This window comes from Haliotis cracherodii, unplaced genomic scaffold (assembly GCF_022045235.1).
Source record: "Haliotis cracherodii isolate W230 unplaced genomic scaffold, xgHalCrac1.p SCAF_4, whole genome shotgun sequence".
NCBI classification, from domain to species: Eukaryota; Metazoa; Mollusca; class Gastropoda; order Lepetellida; family Haliotidae; genus Haliotis; species Haliotis cracherodii.
The window spans coordinates 69,567,543-69,589,182 of record NW_027266297.1 but is presented as its reverse complement, the minus strand read 5'-3'; the positions used below and the strand labels follow the sequence as shown (position 1 = coordinate 69,589,182).

At 42.1% G+C, this 21,640-nt stretch overlaps 2 protein-coding genes across 3 annotated transcripts; one reads left to right on the top strand and one right to left on the bottom strand.

Moving 5' to 3' along the window:
- Window positions 1-1,809: 1,809 nt before the first annotated feature.
- LOC139478930 (neurofilament heavy polypeptide-like) lies at window positions 1,810-9,885 on the bottom strand. The gene is made up of 9 exons (XM_071261624.1): window positions 9,628-9,885; window positions 8,221-8,391; window positions 6,945-7,011; window positions 6,206-6,423; window positions 5,327-5,458; window positions 4,115-4,336; window positions 3,687-3,801; window positions 2,809-2,916; window positions 1,810-2,538 (listed from the first exon to the last, which is right to left on the bottom strand). The coding sequence occupies exons 1-9, from the start codon at window positions 9,793-9,795 to the stop codon at window positions 2,483-2,485; spliced, it is 1,257 nt and encodes a 418-aa protein (XP_071117725.1). The 5' UTR covers window positions 9,796-9,885; the 3' UTR covers window positions 1,810-2,482.
- A 199-nt stretch (window positions 9,886-10,084) lies between these two features.
- On the top strand, window positions 10,085-21,351 carry LOC139478588 (uncharacterized). 2 transcript variants are annotated; one of them, XM_071261132.1, is made up of 4 exons: window positions 10,085-10,126; window positions 12,462-12,571; window positions 18,611-18,670; window positions 19,537-21,351. In XM_071261132.1, the coding sequence occupies exons 2-4, from the start codon at window positions 12,486-12,488 to the stop codon at window positions 20,357-20,359; spliced, it is 969 nt and encodes a 322-aa protein (XP_071117233.1). In that variant the 5' UTR covers window positions 10,085-10,126; window positions 12,462-12,485; the 3' UTR covers window positions 20,360-21,351. The 2 variants fall into 2 exon arrangements, with proteins under 2 accessions (XP_071117233.1, XP_071117234.1); XM_071261133.1 differs by lacking the exon at window positions 10,085-10,126 and adding an exon at window positions 10,304-10,500.
- Window positions 21,352-21,640: the final 289 nt, after the last annotated feature.

Sequence of the window (21,640 nt, the reverse complement as noted above, 5' to 3'; positions counted from 1 at the left end):
GCGAAGAATCACTAGCATGAGTTGAGCTTTCACGTTTACGTTGGGTCTACCCTGCAGGAATAGCAATTATTCGTTGACAGTGGTCCCTATTACTTACTGAGTGAACGGACTTGCTCCAGGAAACAATGTCACTGAAATACTGAACAGCCGTTGTCTCTCATAGACCCTACATTGTGTCACGTAGACTCAACATTGTGTCACGTAGACTCAACATTGTGTCACGTAGACTCAACATTGTGTCACGTAGACCCTACATTGTGTCACGTAGACCCTACATTGTGTCACGTAGACCCTACATTGTGTCACGTAGACTCAACATTGTGTCACGTAGATCCTACATTGTGTCACGTAGACCCTACATTGTGTCACGTAGATCCTACATTGTGTCACGTAGACTCAACATTGTGTCACGTAGACCCTACATTGTGTCACGTAGACCCTACATTGTGTCACGTAGACCCTACATTGTGTCACGTAGACCCTACATTGTGTCACGTAGACCCTACATTGTGTCACGTAGACTCAACATTGTGTCACGTAGACCCTACATTGTGTCACGTAGACCCTACATTGTGTCACGTAGACCCTACATTGTGTCACGTAGACCCTACATTGTGTCACGTAGACTCAACATTGTGTCACGTAGACCCTACATTGTGTCACGTAGACCCTACATTGTGTCACGTAGACCCTACATTGTGTCACGTAGACCCTACATTGTGTCACGTAGACTCAACATTGTGTCACGTAGACCCTACATTGTGTCACGTAGACCCTACATTGTGTCACGTAGACCCTACATTGTGTCACGTAGACCCTACATTGTGTCACGTAGACCCTACATTGTGTCACGTAGACTCAACATTGTGTCACGTAGACCCTACATTGTGTCACGTAGACTCAACATTGTGTCACGTAGACCCTACATTGTGTCACGTAGACTCAACATTGTGTTACGTAGACCCTACATTGTGTCACGTAGACCCTACATTGTGTCACGTAGACCCTACATTGTGTCACGTAGACCCTACATTGTGTCACGTAGACTCAACATTGTGTTACGTAGACTCAACATTGTGTCACGTAGACTCAACATTGTGTCACGTAGACTCAACATTGTGTCACGTAGACCCTACATTGTGTCACGTAGACCCTACATTGTGTCACGTAGACCCTACATTGTGTCACGTAGACTCAACATTGTGTCACGTAGACCCTACATTGTGTCACGTAGACCCTACATTGTGTCACGTAGACCCTACATTGTGTCACGTAGACTCAACATTGTGTCACGTAGACCCTACATTGTGTCACGTAGACTCAACATTGTGTCACGTAGACTCTACATTGTGTCACGTAGACTCAACATTGTGTCACGTAGACCCTACATTGTGTCACGTAGACCCTACATTGTGTCACGTAGACCCTACATTGTGTCACGTAGACTCAACATTGTGTCACGTAGACCCTACATTGTGTCACGTAGACCCTACATTGTGTCACGTAGACCCTACATTGTGTCACGTAGACCCTACATTGTGTCACGTAGACCCTACATTGTGTCACGTAGACTCAACATTGTGTCACGTAGACCCTACATTGTGTCACGTAGACTCAACATTGTGTCACGTAGACCCTACATTGTGTCACGTAGACCCTACATTGTGTCACGTAGACCCTACATTGTGTCACGTAGACTCAACATTGTGTCACGTAGACCCTACATTGTGTCACGTAGACTCAACATTGTGTCACGTAGACCCTACATTGTGTCACGTAGATCCTACATTGTGTCACGTAGATCCTACATTGTGTCACGTAGACTCAACACTGTTGACAGGCGTATACTGAACACTACACCTGTGCAGGGGGCTGCTATCAGTGGAGAACGTTACATCGCAACCAGTTGAAGAAGATATCTCTTCATCGGTGAGATCACGATGAAGATGATCGGACGAAAACAATCACATATATGAACCCTTATCAAGACAATTGCATTAGGAGGCCATTTAAGATTAGTTAACAGGAGACACACTTACCTCCCTTGTTTGAGGCATGAACTCAAAGATTTATTTTACAATATAAGCACGATGAGAATGAAATGTGAAAGCAAAATACAATGGATACTTTTCTCTCTAAGTAATCATAAAAATATGTTTTAAAGCACCATGTCGCCTGACACTCCCTATTTAAACTTCGGAAAGTGAAAACCCAAATGGTTAGTAATCTACAATAGAAAAGATATCTTCTTCGACCAGCCTCCAGTTTACCTATCACAATAGCATCTTTATGTCTAAATATATGGCTGACTAGATCATTCGTAACACAAAAATATAGTTGGCCCCTCTTCCCCCCCAACAAAACTTTGTCTGAGAACATGAGCATAGGTTGGCCTTCTTTCAGTACATCTGAGGTAAGGGGAGACAACTCTTGTTCTCCCCACTGCACATCACCATGGCAGCAATATTTATCTCGAGTGTTCCTAGTTTTCACGACGGGATCTCTTCTTTTTACTTTTAGGAACAGCTTCCCAAGAATCTGTTACAAGATGAGGAAACAAATGCAAAGAATTAGTACATCAGAACAATTTTGTGTGCAGTGAATAGTTTTTTAGAAGATGGAATCTTTGTTTGAGCATGTTTCCTAACAGGATCGAAGAAGAAAGAAGAAATGCATAGGATAAGTTTAAAAATTTGATTCGTGACACTTCAGTGGCAACCATGTTTTCACTCCCGCCCTGACTTCCGCAGAGCGCTCCCTTATGACTACTTCCCCCCTCCCCACAACCATCGTTAGCCATTCTCGTACCTCCAGTTCCACCCATCTCATCAAATGTGACAGGTTTCGTTGCCTCCGGCTTGCCCGCATCACCACCAGCAGCACCTCCCACATCGCCCTTGGCAGCAGTGCCTGCATCTGCAACATCAACAAACATAGATGTGGCTACGTTGTCGTTTTGTTAAACGCGGCACATAGCAATATTCCATCTATAAGAATATATAAATATCTAAGGCTGTTCAAGATAATCCAATAACTGCTTTGCTTGTTTGTTCGCTTGTTCTTTAACGCCGCTCTCAGCAATTTTCCAGCTTTATGATGGCAGTCCCCATCATCCAGGGGAGAGAGCCCCGGGATAGTACCAGGGAGTACTGGAGAGTACTGGAGAGTCCTGGGGAGTACCGGAGAGTATCAGGGTGTACCAGGGAGTCCCGGGATAGTACTGGGGAGTACTTGAGAGATCCATGGAGTACCGTGGAGTCCCGGGATAGTACTGGGATAGTACTGGGGAGTACAGTGGAGGCCTGGAGAATTCCAGGGAGTTCCAGGATGGTACTGGGGGGTACCGGGATAGTACTGGGATAGTACTGGGGAGTACCATGGCCTGGAGAATTCCAGGGAGTTCCAGGATGGTACTGGGGAGTACCGGGATAGTACTGGGGAGTACCGTGGAGGCCTGGAGAGATACAGGGAGTACCGTGGAGTCCCGGGATGGTACTTGGAAGAACTGGGATAGTACTGGGGAGTACCATGGAGGCCTGGGGAGTACCATGGAGGCCTGGAGAATTCCAGGGAGTTCCAGGATGGTACTGTGGAGTACTCGAGAGTACCGGGGAGCACTGTGGCCTGGAGAGATCCAGCGAGTACCAGAGAGTACCGGGGTGTACCAGGTAGTATCCCTGACTTACCTGGGGCTGATGGCGGCTCAGTCTTTTTACTCTTCTCAGGCGGCTCAGCTATAGACTTTTTATCAGTTTTATTTTTTTCTGGTGAACCTTTATTTTCACTATTAGCTTGTAAAACCTGAAAAAAAAAACGAAAGCCTGAGTATAAACACATAACAACCAAGCAGTGTCACATATTTCTATAAGAGGACAATCAGACCAGCCAGATTTCCTGGGGCAGAGCTTCAGTCAGGAAGTTACTGCTGGCCCAATGATTCTCAGGAAAGATGTCAAGTGGGTACACAAAACAATACAAAGAGTCATACACACGACAAGAAACAAATTCAGTCATTTTATCGTTTACTATTAGATGACAGTGACCAAACTCGTCCAACAAATCCCGGATCTTCATGGTGCTCAGTACAAATGAAGCACACGAGGGGTTTTCTTACCTTGTCAGTTTTATCTGGGGAAGAGTCCTTATTCTTTTTCTTTTTTGGACTCTTAACTATTTTGGGTTCTTCCTGTGACTGCTGGGGAGTGACCTTGACCTCGGGCTCCACAGGTTTGGGAATGTCCTGAACTTCGGAGGGTTTGCCCTCAGGAGTAGGACTCCCTTTTTTATTATCCTTTTTAGATTTTGACTTTTTCTTTGGGCTTACATCTGTAAATTCCTGCAAATCAAAGAACCCATATGACATGGCTCAGCAACAAATGTCATGTGACAACAGTGAGTGAGTAGTTTCAGGAATATCCCAGGCAGCAGGGGGACACCAAATATGCACTTCACACATTGCACAAGCATGACCAGCCAGTGATTTAACACTGGGCCATCTAACCAACTTACAGTGAAACAACTTACTCCATGTTTTCTCAGGATGAACAAATAAATAGACAAATCAAAGCAACTGGTTTTGTTATATTTCAAATGTCCTCAAAGTAATCAAAGAATAAATGTGTCACTGCTCACCAGTGGTGTGAAATATGTTGATTTCTTTCGAGGGTTTTCTTGCATATTTTCATAAAGTTACTTCTCTGATATTTATCGATAATTGGTCAATATTTAGTTAGGAATTATCAACCTCTATGATCTATATCAATAGCCAGCTCTACTTTTAGCAATATTCCAGCAATATCACAACAGGGAAGAGCAGAAATGGGCTTCACACATCATATCCATATATTGAATCAAACCCGGTCTTCGACGTGAAGAGCGAACACTTTAGCCACTAGGCTACCCAGCTGCCCCTACCAGGACAGTGAGTGAGTGAGTGAGTGAGTTGGACTAAACATTGCTTGAACACTATTTCTGTATTTCTATCACCAACAACTATGACAGTGACGACAGTTTGAGTATTGAAGCCACATCAAGGGAGGGACACCAAAACAGTACTTCAGTTATATCAGCACCATATCATGGCCAAACATGAAACAGGTCCGACACCACTACTGCGCCTATGAAACCACAAGTACAGGGATTGAGCTGACCCACCAAGAATAACACCCAGAACCAATCTTGGATTCGAAACCATGAACCTCCTATTCTGACCTGAAGAATCGGCTCAACTGTGAACAGTTGCACCCTCTCTGGCGACAGGGCCACTTGCCTTGTCACCCCAACTACAATTGGTATATATCCATCAGGAAAACATTACAAATCTTACAGCTTCTTTAGGTGCCATCTTTGGGGGAGGGGCAGCTTCCGCAGGCTTGTCTTGTTTCGGTGCCGGTGCTGATGGTGGAGCTGCTGTCTTGGGCTCGGCAACCTTCACTGGCTCCCCGCTGTCTTTCTCATTCTGTAAAACAAGCAGTGAGTGTATCTCCTTGTAGATATCACTTCATCTCAATAAGCGGTGACTCCTGAGGAAGCCAGTTTTCGATGAGACAATGCTATTTCATAAACTGTCCTACTTCGACTCATCTTCCTGCCCGAATTGACATGAAGGACAGATTCCTTATGGCATAATTTGTGTTAGTGTTAGTGTGTATGTATGTGTGTGAGTGAGTCGGTCGGTCAGTCAGTTGAAATGTTGCACTGGAAGTTGAAATCCATCAGTGAATTGTGTCTTCAGTGATACTCCAGCTTCTAGAATGTCATCTGCTGCTTCTAGAATATCCCATATATTCTAAATAGTACTGCACAAACATGGACAGCAGACCCTTGGCCCCCTGCATGAATGAGGACATCAATTTACTAACCACCTCCATCCACAACCTGGGCTACAAAGACCTGTGAAGATCCAGGGTAGAATGGGTCTTCAGTAAAAAAAGTGACTATGTATGTCTTAAGAGGCGACTAACAGGATCGGGTGGTCAGGCTCACTGACTTGGTTAATGTATGTCATCGTATTCCAATTGCGTGAATCAATGCTAATAATGGATTATTTACAGACCGCCGCCATATAGCTGGAATATTGCTGAGTGCGGCATTTAACAACAAACAAACAAACTTTGCTTCAAACACCACTAAGCCAGCACATAATAAATTGATTGATAACAATTCACACTTACTGATTAACGACACAAACTGAAGTGTTCCATACCTTTGGCGATTTCTTGTTCTTAGCTGGACGCTGACCTTTCGGGCTGACCTCCGCCTCTGTCTGAACGACTGTTGTTTCCTGCTTCACCGCCGGTGCTGGTTTGTCTTCCGAGGTGCTGGGCTTGCTGCGCTCGTCAGAGCTGTTGTCGGCTTTCTCATCCTTGCTGCCTTTCTGCTTCTTCACCTTGCGAGAAGTCTTTGTAACCCATCCATCTGCTGCTGACAACAAATGTAGGGGGGTTATCGAGGGCAGTTCTAAGGTTGTAACAATTTATATAAAACTGCTGCACGACTGCAATACATCCCCTCCACTGCTAAAGGGGCTTGTTTCAATTCCTGGCTTCAGTTGACTTTGTGCAATATTCAAGGACATAAGCCATTCAGCAATGGTTAGGTTTAGAAGACCACAGGAAAGTTTTAGGAAGGTTTAAGGTGATTCTTTCATTGTCAATACACAATGTTTTCTGATTGAAAAAAAGAATGGTAGAGTATTAACTAAAGTTCTAAAGCTCTTAAGCATACAAATCATTTCCATTTTATTACATCGCCACAAATCATTGATAGGTGAGAATTATATTGCTGTCAACTATTGATATTTAACATCTCTTCAATATAATGTCATAGGCCAAAAATTAGCACCATCAAAAACAAACAAATTTGAAATGAATATCCTATAGACAAGATACAACAAACTAAGATGATGAATACTGAAATAGTCAACACAAATGTGGCCTAGTTACCATCATCTTCTACTACTGGCTTGGATTTGCTCTTCGCTTCCTCTTTGGCTGACGGCTTCTTGGCCTGCTGGAAAACAACATGCACTTCATGAATTATTTGTATGATATAAAGGAAGTGTCGTCATGAGTGAGTGAGTATGGTTTTACGCCACTTCTGGCAATATTCCAGCAACATCACGGCGGGGGACACCAGAAATGGGCTTCACACATTGTACCCATGTCGGAATCTAACCCGGGTCTTCGGAGTGACGAGCGAACGCTTTAACCACTAGGCTACCCGACTGCCCCTATAGGAAGATGATGGTAATGTAGCACCAATTTCCTTCTCTTAGTTTCTTTTATGATATTGTTAGGCTCAAATGAACACGCTTTCTGACAAATCCCATTCTTGGCAATAGGGACACATGTCACATCCCTGCTTGCCGGATCCATGGTCGACAGTTTGCGGATGTAGACGACAGGGTGTGTCAAGGGAGGTAAATCATGGTGGAAAACTTGTGTGCAATGGTGTGAACTGGGGTGCGCATGAACCATAGTATCCAACGACTCTAATAGCTAAGGTTTTTAGGGTTACATAGCCTTTATAAGCCCAAACAAGAAGTTTTACATCATTCAAACTGTCAGCTCTAAGTCAGTGTTGTTGTTGTTTGTTGTTTAGTGTCGCACTCAGCAATATTCCACTTAAATGATGGCGGTCTGTTGTGGTTTTAACTGTTAAACAGTGTTGAACTCTTAGCACACACAGGAAGCCGACGCATCAAGGATAATAATCAGGGCAAGGGACTCGCACCCTCAATCAGTAGATCCCATCACATGCTTGTCAGCGATATTCCAGCTATATGACGGTAACATGTAAATAATTGAGCCTGGACCAGACAATCCTGAATTCATGAACAACGATCCACACCATCAATGTATGATGAATCCACTGAGCTAGACCACCTGCACCATTTAACTCCCCACTACAACCACCATCTGTTGCTGTGAACCTATTCTAACCCAGAATCCACACGGCGAACTAAGGTTGACAACTCACAGCCATGGATTAATATGGAAAAAATTTAGTTTGACGGATAGACAATTGGTAAACACCAATAATATGCCCTTCCCATTCTGGCAACAAAATGTCACACAGAAACCAGGAATAGAGAAACAAACATGATGCATATGTCATATCCTACAGATAGGTTTCCGACGAGCGACAACCTGAGTTGACAACCACCTCTCACGTGTTGTCTCAGTCAGTGTTAGCACTAATCCAATTGTTTCTCCTCACCTTTTTATCATTTTTGTCCGACTTGGGAGATTTGGCTTCAGGTGTCTTTGACTTGCTTGTGTTACTTGCACTGGACTGTTTGGCAGACACTTTGGGGGAGGCTGATTTGGATGAGGTATTGTTCTCATCAGCAATGCCAATCGCGACATGGCCATTGGCAGAACTCTTCACCTTGGAGATTCATAAAATTTTTTTAATAATTTACTCATAGCCTTTTTAGTCCTGTCAATCTAAGGTTTAACCATCCAAATAAAATCAACAGCAACCATTTCTGAAGAAATTCAATCAAAATTTCTGTAAGCCAATAGGACTTCATTCCACAAAGCAATCTTATCACCATGATTACAAGTGTCTTCTGTAACAACATTGCATTTTCTGAATGTTCAGGTTGAAGAAACTGATCATTAGTCACTCACCTACAACAAAATACACAAACATCCATCAATGTTTTACTGGAAAAGTGAGTAACACTGCTGATTCTTAGAGTAAATCAGTAATTAAAATAATAATATTTCTATATAGGTTTGCCCCTATCTGTCCAGGGATAGACACGACCACTAGGCTATTGACAGAGACAAGTGAAAATCTAGACAGACTTGTAGTTTTCTCCCAAAATCTTGTTAATTTTCATAATCACTTGGCCTAGTCAATAATGAGCTGCCGTTGAGTTGGATATGACCATTGGGAATTAAATGACCGCTTGAGAATTGTTTTAATGGGGCCCTGGCAAAATGTATTAAAAATCAGATACATGTCTAAAAAGATATGGTCATGTATGCACTGAAGTTGACTGAAGCTTTATCTCTATTCTTAGTGAGAAGAAATGCATGAATTGATAGAAAAAAATGTCAAACATTAGTGCTACTTGTATAACCATAGAGTTATAAATAAATTTTGTCATTTAACATTATATCACATGATTAATCACAGATCCGCATGTATGATACCCAGGTCCTATTCAGTACCCACCCAACCCGAGTAGCAGAGTTACCCATCCCAGCACGAGTGGGAGGTACAATATGCGTTGCACCAATAGTAAAATCATCTTGTGGATTAGTAATAAAACATACCAACAGTAAAATTTGTATACTAAAGAACAAAAGCACAAATGTGATAAATTGAAATTATCACATATGATTAACAAACTAGAGTGTCTTTCATTTCAATGTGAGACTTCTAATCATTTCCAGCAAAAGCAAATTCTAAAAAAATATTTTTTCATTTGTTCTAGCAGATGGGAACCTTCCAATCTGTGAAGTCACAAGCCATATTCGGGAGATGAGCCTGAAGTCGGTTCATAGGTTGCAGGTGACCAATGGGTCTGTTTGTATTCCAGCCGTTTCCTATTTACCAACAAAGCATACACTAACATTTCAAGACAAACATTGTGTTATCGAGCATACATACCTTGCTTCTTTTCGACCTCTTTTCTCTCTGCTTCTTGTCATCATCGAAGTCAAAGCTTGGTGGCTGTGCTGGCGACTTGAAACCGAACGCAAAAACAAGGAAAGCACAGAAAACTACGCCCAAAACAGGCAAAGCAACATGGAGAGACACCACCTCCGTGACTTCCATTTTAAAACAATGTCATTTACTGCAAGATACTTGATAAAGACTGTAAAATATGGGATAACAGAAAAGTAAACCAATTTTCTATCACCACATGCTGACGTAGCTACTGATGGTCACGTCATCACTTTCTGTGTGCCTATGTTGCAATTTCAAAGAAACCATAATTTCTTAAAATATATCGTACAAAGTGGTTTTGTGAGTGTTTGACATAGACATAATATTATCTGGACTTTTTTTTTTTTAAATAAGCCCATTATTGCACTGACACATTGCGCTCTATTTATGACGTCATCACAGTCGAAGTTCAATATGGCGTCGTTGGTGTTTTGGCAAGGTGAAAATCCGTTTCTTCTTTTCTTGAAATAATGCATCTGACACGCGCTTGGCTACGTTAAGCGTTTGTTTGATGCAGTGTAAATGTTACATTGATAACAGCATGTTAAATGTGTAAATATTAAATTCATGCAGGCAATATGCGCAGTGGAATGATGAATCACTCTGACCTGCTTGATCTCCTGGCAGATGATGTAAACAGACGAGGAAAGAGGAAATCACGTATTTTGATTACTCTTTTGTAACTTTGAACTGTCTCGGTATAACCTATTTTCTCTTTTTTTATCCACTATCCACAGTAGGGGCAATAAATCTATCACTATCATCACTGTAGACTGTTTACCCTGTGAGTGGCCAAGTGTAGAATGGCTAAAGGTATGTGTAGCTTACATGACATAGGTATAAAGTTTATCCTGATAGAGAGAGAAACATGTAGTAATTCAGAACCTAATTGTGAAACTTTACCCTTATTAACGCTTTTATGACAAAGTGGGAATTACCACAGTTAGGAAAATCGGTTGATTGAAACATTATTTTGACATTTGTACTTTGTAATTTTTAGTGTTAGAATGTAATTATCAGTTAATGGTATCTGGAGGTAATAAAAAGAAACAAGAGATGCTATGAATAAGTGGACTGACAAAGTCACCAGTCATATGTTGGTTCAGCATACTGCTATAGGCATATATGCCATATTTCTGATTCTGGTAAACACGACATTGGCCTTTTATTCCAGTATCTGCCTTTTTATGGATTTCAGGTTAACAGTACTTTCTGAATCCTACGTTCATATATTCTTTTGTAATTGATCAATTATTTGTTTGTGAAAGGGATGTATAAGCATTGTGTAAAGGCTCAAAAGAGGTCTGAAGAGGGTGGTTCCGACACAGTTCATGTCTGTTTTCCCCACTCATAATGAATATGAAGGGGAGGGTCCGACACAGTACATGTCTGTTTTCCCCACTCATAAAGAATATGAAGGGGCGGGTCTGACACAGTACATGTCTGTTTTCCCCACTCATAATGAATATGAAGAGGAGGGTCCGACACAGTACATGTCTGTTTTCCCCACTCATAATGAATATGAAGAGGAGGGTCTGACACAGTACATGTCTGTTTTCCCCACTCATAATGAATATGAATGGGTGGGTCCGACACAGTACATGTCTGTTTTCCCCACTCATAATGAATATGAAGGGGAGGGTCCGACACAGTACATGTCTGTTTCCCCCACTCATTATGAATATGAATGGGAGGGTCCGACACAGTACGTCTGTTTTCCCCACTCATAATGAATATGAATGGGAGGGTCCGACACAGTACATGGCTGTTTTCCCCACTCATAATGAATATGAAGGGGAGGGTCCGACACAGTACATGTCTGTTTTCCCCACTCATAATGAATATGAAGGGGAGGGTCCGACACAGTACATGTCTGTTTCCCCCACTCATTATGAATATGAATGGGAGGGTCCGACACAGTACATGTCTGTTTTCCCCACTCATAATGAATGTGAAGGGGAGGGTCCGACACAGTACATGGCTGTTTTCATGATAGAGAATGGAATATGTGTATTTACCATGTTTTAGGTTTAAAGTTTTAATTGAGAAATTATTTTCTACTCTTATTTTTGCAAGAGCCATGTCAAAATATCCTTCAGGATGTATGTTTTGTACATTATGTACATATTGTGTAATGGTGAATAAGTGATGACCTCTTTTCATAATTACGTTAATCATGTGTACATCGTCATCATCATCACTTACCTCATACACCACATGTACATCATCATCACCACAAGAATATAACAGCATCCATAGAAATGTAGGAAGAAGATCACACCACAATAGTTTCTTTGAACACATTTTAGTTACATGCTGTTATGAAGCAATGATAGATATTCATAGTTTACTAGACTAACATATAGTCTCTGAAATGAACATATCATACAGAAAATAAAAATCTAATAAAAAGGGAGCCCAGTGATTCTCTTCATTACTGCAGTAATCTAGACTTGCCAGACTGATATAAATGTATCAGGGTCTGTAAGACAGACTAATAGTTTACAAAAACATCACAATTGTACAATCACAAACAATGCTGTATGTCATTGTCTGTATACAATAGCAATTACCAGTAAGCATTCATATTAACATGTTGCTGATTTGTTATGACACTGCTTCTGTATGTTGCCAATTACTAAACATGCTGAAGCTGACAAGTTCATTTGTTGGTGAAAACTTTTGGTCAGGATAAACGTTACTTCATTGCTGGTTGAAATTGTTTGACTTATGTTGAGTGTCATTAACTTTATTAAATGAATCTTTGCTCACAGGTGACTGACAATTGTTTGGAGAAAATGACAAAAGAAGAAGAAAGTGAAGGCAGTGACAGTGACCCCGGCCTCCACCTGGCCCTGAAGAAACTCAAGGTGGACCCAAACTGGTAAGCTGCTGCTAAGATGCTGTATTTGGCACCAAGTCTACAACCAATGTCAGTACAAATTCCAAAATTGGAATTTCAAATTTGCCAATTTATGTAGTTATAGTTTTGACCAATGATAAGCAAGGAATGGATTCGTAGAGGTGACTTGTATTTCACTTAGAACAGGAGCAGTAAACAGGATCAAAATGGCTTTAGTGCTTTGTTTTACACTATTGCATTGAATGCAATATTAAAACACCTATTTTGACACGTTTGAGAAAATAAAAACTTTAACAAAAGTCCTAATTTTGAAAAGAATTGGAAAAGAATTTCCCAGTTTGCCTGCCAAGAGCTCTCAGTTTGAAATAAAACCCTGTGCTGAGTCAGTGCCAAGTTTGGGCAAGTTGTATGAGCCATTGAAGGAGATATCGGAACAGTATCTTGTACAACTGCAACTGCTATCTAGTATTTATAATTGTTTTAGTAAGCTGGTAAGAGAATACTTCTAACAAAGCTAGTATTTCCTTCCAGTCCTCCTGACAGTTTGATTCCTGGACAGTTTATAAGAAATGGGACTTCAGGCTTAAGGGGACTAGTTCCAGTTTCTAATGCTGTGCAAGTGGTAACCCGCCACACGATATTGCACACGTGCTGTAATTCACAAATTCAAGATAATCATATTGGCCAGAGGAGTTAGTCTGCGTAATCCCAGGGCAGAATGCCATGCTTTTCACAGTAAACTGGTATGAACAATGAGCTGATGACCTCATTGTAATGATGGGTAGGGCTGGGTTGGGTACCCGGGTCGTGTAGGTCCTGAGTAGGACCCGGGTAGCCACAGGACTACCCGGACCCTTGGTTAGTCACTTGATATATTGTTTAATGGCAAAAAATCACTATAGCTCAGTGGTTACACTTCAAGTCGCTTTTGTTTCCATTTCTCTCTGACGATGATCCGATCATTTGATACATGTATCTAAATAGTTTTGACCAGGGCTGCAGTAAGATAATTCCCAATCAGACTTTTTGTTCCCAACCTGCAGTGGGTACCCTGGTAGGGTCGGGTAATAGGGGGTCGGGTGACAGGGCAGTAAATTTGGACTCATCCCTGCCCTAATGGTGGGGTTACAACACCAAGTGTTTAAATTCTGTCTAACATTACCTGGGATAAGTTGAGTTGTCCTCTGCTTGTTTCATACAAATGTTATTGTATCCCCGGTACTAAATTACCACATTGTTGACTATCAGCATGATGAGGACCTCGATCTGTCACTGTTGACCTCTTATGATGACCTTTATTCTGCAGCATGTGTTTTTAAGATTGTACCAAAGCAATGGTTGATTGTAAGTCGACATTGTAAAACATTCTTTCATATATGTAGTTAATTGTAGATGTCCACCCACCTGATTAAGTTATGTTTGTAAAGCATGCAGCAATATCTGTGTTTATTAATGTTTCTTGGTTTGATAATCAACAACACACACACTCATTCTGATTCACACTGCCTGCTCACCGATTACAAACAACACACACACTCTTTCTGATTCACACTGCCTGCTCACTGATAACAAACAACACACACACTCTTTCTGATTCACACTGCCTGCTCACCGATTACAAACAACACACACACTCTTTCTGATTCACACTGACTGCTCACTGATTACAAACAACACACACACTCTTTCTGATTCACACTGACTGCTCACTGATTACAAACAACACACACACTCTTTCTGATTCACACTGCCTGCTCACCGATTATAAACAACACACACACTCTTTCTGATTCACACTGCCTGCTCACTGATTACAGACAACACACACACTCTTTCTGATTCACACTGACTGCTCACTGATTACAAACAACACACACACTCTTTCTGATTCACACTGCCTGCTCACTGATTACAACAGTTCCAAAATAGGAACATTAGATCTCCACCTGACCATATTACATGAGGAAGCTATGACAACATCCTGTCTGATACTGTCACATCCTTCTGTATAAACCTTGTAATTCATTTAGGGAATTCCCATCTATTTTCAGTGATTAGATCTTAATGCCCTTGTTTGAATATGTCACAAGGATATGACTTGCTCCGGTTGGGGTTTTCCATACATACATGCACTGACCCACCATGATGTAGCTGTAATCCCTCACTCCCCCTGACATTGGTACCAAGTATATGAAGCTATGACGATAAGTCCAGCAATTGTGTTTCTAACTTGCCATGACAGCCATATTGACAATGCCGGTTTTAGTTCCAAGGGTTTGCAAAGGCATAAAAAGACCTTGAATTTGAATCTGAATTTGGTAAAATACCCAGCGTTCCCGTTTACCCATAATTACCAGTTTTTTACCGGTAAAATTAGTCTTGGACAAGTAATTCATGTGACAGCCAGTCTCTGTGGACCGGCAAATAATGTATCTGATAAATCTTTGTTGTTGGACAAAACATCGGTGATATTCATATGAGAACATTTTTCTGAACAAAGTCAGCTTGTCTGTTACCATCAGGGTTTCCCCTTGTCTATTTCTAGGTTAAATATCCATATGTAGCGACTTCATCTCAAAATATTAAAAAAAGAAGAGAAAATTGTGACTGAAGTTTGTGTGAATGACGCATAGATCTAACTAAGTCTTTGCACTGAACATGGTGTTGGAAGAATTAAAACCAAATAATTTTCATACATTTTTTTATTGTTGAAAGTTGGGAATGGCAACAATCAGGGGGGACTGGTAATTTTTAGAGTTGCCAGTCCACAAGGACTGGTAGTTTCAAAAGCCAGCGGGAACACTGATACCTTTAAACAATCTTGAATATGGCAATCATGGTAATTTTTAACTTATCCTGCATTACATATTGCACATTGCTCTTACTACTGAAGTCTTAACTGGAAATAAATGACAATCTATCAGCATGAAGATTCTTTTGTCTAACATGACCCTTGTGACAACTGGTATCAACACGCACACGTACACACACTTCGCACGCGCACATGCACGCACACACACACTTCGCTAGCTAAGCAGGATGTGAGAGACGGGATGTTACCTGTTTTGTTTTGTTTTTCAAGATTCTATTCTTTCATGGTTGAATTTCATACTGTCCTGAGTGTGGTTGGATTGGGTTATTCCGTGTTTTCAACAAGTTAAAAATCCATGTCTACCAGTGCACAGGATGCACTTCCCACTTGGGCTCTGCAATTGATGGAACATTTCCTAACACTGTCGGCTGAGGTGGTGGCAGTTAGAACCAAGAACTCACCGAACAGTTGCAGCCATTTGCCAATTAGGTGCAGCCACTCACAGACCATGTGCTTCCTTTCCCCTGTCAGACACTTGTCGGGTTCCAATCACTCGTTGCCGGCTAGCACCTACACGGTCCGTTCCGCCCCTCCACGGGCACTGTAGGGCAGAGTCCCCTTCTGTTTCCCTTTCATCAAGGAAGTCAGGGTCATCCCTATTTTATCAAGAGCCTTCCTCCGACCTTGATTATGATGAGGAGGAACCTGATGCCTGTCTTCACTATTCCTTTATAGTTCTATGGATCTCAGATTTACTGCCTACAGCAGGGTCCCCCAAACAAGGAGCAGACCCTCAACAGACTTGCAGCATGGAGGGAGGTTGTTTAGACTCCATTACTCTGCCTCCAGGCTCCAGTAGGGTCTGGAAAACTTGGAAGGGACTTAATCAAGTTGGAATCCCATAACACCTCGGCCACCAAAGTATTCTAAGAGGCAACCAGTAAATGGCTCGGGGTATGCAGACCAGGCCCCCTCTCCTGACGTGTCAGGAGCACTTGTCAAGAATGGCAGGCCCTTTTAAGATTTCCGACTCGCAGATCTCATCCCCAGACACTTAATTGTGGAGTACTCTTCCCTCTTTTTCAGTGTTATCATCCTCCCTTACAGTCAGTGTTGTCCTGGCAGCTCAGTCAGCTTGGTTATGTAAGGGACCATGTTGTCCATACTTGAGCCTTGCTGGCCCTCTCCAGGAGAGAGAGCCACCTATCTGCCTCCTCTTAGGATCCTCATTTCAAGGTGTCTTGGGTTAGTCATTAACACCATTGGCACCTACCTCCATGGCCCTATACACCAGGTGCAAAGGAAATACCTGAGATTCGTCTTCAACAAGCGCTGCTATCAATGTGCCATCCTCCCATTTGGTATTTCAACAGTACCATTGTTGTTCAAACACATTATGAAATCATTTTCATGTCATACATGGATGACAACCTCACAAATCACCTAGAGAGACGATAACTCATTTCTCAATGGAATGTCACAATCTGCATGTTCCACCAGGCGAACCTAGCCCTACGACTGTCGTAAGTCTATGTTAAAGTATGGAAGTTACGATCACCTTAGCACTACGATTGTTTTGTGGAACAGGGCCCAGGTTAGTTACTCAACTCCGAGAAGTCGGAACTAACATCGACCCAGAACATGACGTTCATAGGAGGCTTCTTTGATACCACCAGTGGCCTCTTGTGCCTCCCACCAGATTGATGGGACAAGATTGTCACATATGTCCAGATGGCACTAGCCATCCCTCAAATCCGATCATCAGTGGCAAGTGCGACTAAGCCTCCTCACAGTGGCACAGGGCCTCACAGGCTGGGGGAGGTTCCACATCAGGCCACTACATCTGTTTGTGGTGCCTTATCTACGGAGCCAGCAAGATCAGACTTTGATCACATTGCCAGGCCTCCATTGGAAATACCTTGACTGGCGTCTGCTTGACGGGTATTCAAAGCATCCAATTACTAGTTCATTGACACCTCATTACAAAGAAGGATTGCCATGGACAACACAACGGTCGTTTCATTCATCAATAAGCAAGGATTGACTAACTCGAGCTCCATTTTGAAACAGATGTTCCACTTTTATCATCTAATAGGCCAGAGCAAGACATCCCTGGGTGCAGAAATGTCCTGGGCGATGCACATCCCCCACAGAGTGGAAACACCCTCTGGAGTGCTACCGTCTGCTTGCTGCCGAACACTGACCTATCTGCCATAAGACACAACATACAGTTGCCGGTTCCTGTGTCTTCAATGCTGGACTGGGACAGTCTCAGTGCCAACCTGTTTTTCCCAACCAGTGCTCCTACCCTGTGTGATCCAAAAGATATCAACTCAACAACCAGCCTGTCCATGATCCTTTGGGAATAGGTCCCAGAGCTGCCTGTAACCCTGAGTGTATTAAGGGTGAGAATAGGTCTCAGTGACGCCTGCAACCCTGAGTGTATTCACGGTGAGAATAGGTCCCAGAGCTGCTTGCAACCCTGAGTGTATTCAGGGGGAGAATAGGTCCCAGAGCTGCCTGCAACCCTGAGTGTATTCAGGGGGAGAATAGGTCCCAGAGCTGCCTGCAACCCTGAGTGTATTCAGGGGGAGAATAGGTCCCAGAGCTACCTGCAACCCTGAGTTTATTAAGGGTGAGAATAGGTCCCAGAGCTGCCTGCAACCCTGAGTGTATTCAGGGCGAGAATAGGTCCCATGCCTACGGGTATTTTTTTAACCCAGAGACCACCATGTAAGACCATGTTATCTGGTTATTGGTTCTGACATAGTCAGTTACACCAAATCCTACTGCTACAGCTTGAATTTACCATTTCATGTCAGTGATCTCACCCAATGCAGTTTTCTTAATGGATGGCAGTTAGAGGCCCTTGTGTAGTCCTCATGTTGAAGATGAATATTTTGGGTAGTGGCCAGACAGGATGGCCAAATACCTGGCACACGAACAATTTACTATTGGCATTGTCAAGTATGGCGCAATGGATGAAAATATTTACGTTTTCACTAGTAATTAGTGTTTGGTGTAACACTTATTAAAGAATACATTTAAGGTTACAATCGATACTTTTTACTTAGTGTGCAGTTGTGATCAAAACTTGTATTGAGAAGTGAAAAATCGCGATCCACTGATGCATCGGTGTATCGTCCCACTACTGCTGTCTGAAGTAGCAGTTTTACTGTAATGTTGCTGATTCCCACTACTGGCTCAATGTCTCTGATTGTGTTACAACGTATACATGTCTGTTGCAGGGATGAGTCCAAAGTGCTGGAGGGCACTGTCTCCTACAAGCTGCGAGACTTATGGGCAGGGTAAGTATCATCATACCACACGGAACTTTACCATTGTTAAAAGTTGCGATATCAAATCCAAGTAATTTGGTTATGCCTGAAACATTTTTGCTGCGGGATTCGGTTTCACTAAAATGTGTAGGTATCAGATCTTCATTGAAACCCTGCCAATTAAGATGAAATGTCCAATCCATTTGGAAGCAAATTATGACATGGTCCTTAAATATAGAGCTGCTTGGCCCTGAAGGTCATCTGAATTGTGGAAGTAATGGTTACCATATTAAAAATCGGATTGGAATTCTGTGAGATTGAAGTTTTCAAGTTAACTTTCAGTTTCAAAGGCCTTGTAGTTTCAGGGGAGTTATGAAAAAAGCAGTAACAGAGGTGTGTGAAGGTCCTAGCTGAAGTCAAAATATGCCCCAAATTTATGTTATACCACATACCATAAACAGCATATGAGGTTTCATCATGATGCATGCAGAAATTGCTGAATAATGGACAAAACTGACATTTTCAATAGGGCCACCATGGCGGCCATCCATATAATCAGATCAGGATTCGGTGCGCAAATTGTAGAGACACCATTACAGGGATCATTCATACGAAGTTACACCTCCAAAGGCCTTGTAGCTTCAGAGATGTCAAAAATGCATGTGATCGAGAGATGTGATAGAAACGCATTACCTCAATTCACTTTCAGTCATGTGAGCTGTAAATGAAACCAGACAATCCATATTTGAGTGTATGAACTGTTAAGCTACACACAAGTCCAAAACTGTCCTTATTTTGCCACACAACAGACAAATTTGGGCGATCTAATTTGCAAAGAAGGAGTGTGTACAATCAATATGGTAGCTGGTGACTAACCTATATGTGTATGTTTGTAGGGAGACAGAGAGCAGAGCTGACCATGAAGTGTCCCCCAAGCGCATGAAGCATCAGAGGTTGAGTCCAGAGAAGACGCGAGTTGACCCCTACCCTGTGGACTGTGTCACATCACTGCAGAAGCTTTGTCTCAGCAAGGAAAAATGTACAAAGAAATTCTGCACTTGTGTGATCAATAACAGTCCTTCAACTTCTGGCTCACCACGACACAAGCAAAATCTAGCCCATGTCGCTGTACAACAGAGGAAGCTTATTCGTGAGGCACGTTTTAAGCTGCACAACGCACAGAAAGATAAGCGTCAAGTGATCCGCGCAGCCCGGCTCCAGCTGAGCCAGAAGACTGTTGTCTCATCACCAGCATGTGAAAACAGCCCTAAGAAAATACCTCCCAAATGCATTAGAGTTTCTTGTGCTTCATCAAAGGTGTTCGGATCAAATGCATCTCAAGGTCTTGCTAACTTTTCTAGTCTTTCAGCTAACCCTACAAGTAAACCTGAGGATGCCACGAGTTCCCGATTCGAGTTCAACGGATATCGAGAGCTGCAGATGTCCTCAACACCTGGTCTGGAATTCCCACCTGCCACCAAGCGTTGTGTAGATTCTGTGGCGGGTGCTGTGTCAGACACCAGGGACTCCCCTCACCCCCCGCAACCCGACCGGGACACGGCCACCAGGGACACCACGGGCGAGGTACCTGCTGCCAAGAGTTGCTCCCAGGAAGCACGACTCGATGATTTGAGCGTCAACGAACTTGCCGGATACTTCGAAGATTTTGTACACATCCCAAAGAAAATGTCTACCATGGCTGAAATGATGTACACGTGACTTACTCCAACTCATCGTTGAGATTACGTTATGAAGTCAACGTGCATGTATACATATTCTATTTGATTTAACACTAACAAGGGAACTAAATGAAATCATATTATATAGGCAACTTGGTATTTCGAATCAATGCTAAAATCATAAAACTTACAAGATCAGCTTAAGATGAAGTAAATTTGAATAATTAATTTAAGATGCTATTTGGATGAAGTTAGCTTGATACATTTCCAAAACATATGCAACACATGTTTTGGTTGTATATATTTCATTATGTAAAATGGCTTTTCAAATGTAAGTATGTCATCTCTATGATTTCATTATAAGAAGTAAGAATAACTTGAACATGTTATGTAAATCTTTTTCAATTTTCTCTCAGGAACACTTTGTACTATTTTAGTTTCAATGATGTTAAGCATGCAGGAATCCCAACCTTGTTGACAGTGTGTGCTGTAGCAGCATAGGAGGTTCCATTATGCACATGTATGATATATTCAAAGGGCATTGTTACGCTGTGGTTCTGTTTCAGTTTGCAGTATTTATTAATATTTATCCTCTTTTCATTTCCAGTAATCTTGCAACTCTGTATTACTGTAGACATGTAGTGTGCCCTGCTATATATGGGGACTTCTGTAACAGGGTCACCAGGTGCTGGAGAATCACGCTCAAGAGTCACTCACTCACTCACTCACGCACTCACACATACTCACACACACACTGTTGTGCTCATACATCCCTGTTGGGAGTATTGCCTATGACACATCCCATAAGTCATCAGATCTTGCAGTGATTCATGAATTACTTAAGATTTCAACTCTCTGCTTTTGAAGCAATAACCTTGATAACTGAACTTTTAATATATATTCCACCCATTGTTTGGAATTATGAATATTATTCAAACTTTTGTCATCACATCAAATATTGTTTTAGAAGTGTCTTCACTTACATATGCTGCCTTTGATGTGCTTGTCATAATACATCAAGCAGATCGACAGGCAATCTCGATCAGTAGAATGTGAGTGTAAGTTATGGCTCAGCCCTTTTGATGGCGGCACAGCATGTTTTTCTTCTCAACTTAGTCCTGGAAGTCTCTCGATGTGGACGTCACGTACATTCACTAAGGTAAAGTTTCAGGATCATAGATAATCCTGTCAATTTAACTTGCTTCGAAAATATCACCAGCATGAAAGAGTAGGAAAGACTGTCCTTTCCTCAATGTAATTTAGTACTGCAGTCATTATGAGTGTCAGTTGTGTCACTGCTGACCGGTGCGCTGACCAGCGC

Excerpts from the sequence above, each read along its gene's own strand:
- LOC139478930 (XM_071261624.1), bottom strand. The coding sequence starts at position 9,795 with ATGGAAGTCACGGAGGTGGTGTCTCTCCATGTTGCTTTGCCTGTTTTG. Across the intron at positions 5,459-6,205 it reads AGAACAAGAAATCGCCAAAG|AATGAGAAAGACAGCGGGGA; the intron begins GTATGGAACACT and ends CTTGTTTTACAG. Across the intron at positions 4,337-5,326 it reads AGATGGCACCTAAAGAAGCT|GAATTTACAGATGTAAGCCC; the intron begins GTAAGATTTGTA and ends TTTGATTTGCAG.
- LOC139478588 (XM_071261132.1), top strand. The coding sequence starts at position 12,486 with ATGACAAAAGAAGAAGAAAGTGAAGGCAGTGACAGTGACCCCGGCCTC. Across the intron at positions 12,572-18,610 it reads CTCAAGGTGGACCCAAACTG|GGATGAGTCCAAAGTGCTGG; the intron begins GTAAGCTGCTGC and ends TGTCTGTTGCAG. Across the intron at positions 18,671-19,536 it reads CTGCGAGACTTATGGGCAGG|GGAGACAGAGAGCAGAGCTG; the intron begins GTAAGTATCATC and ends GTATGTTTGTAG.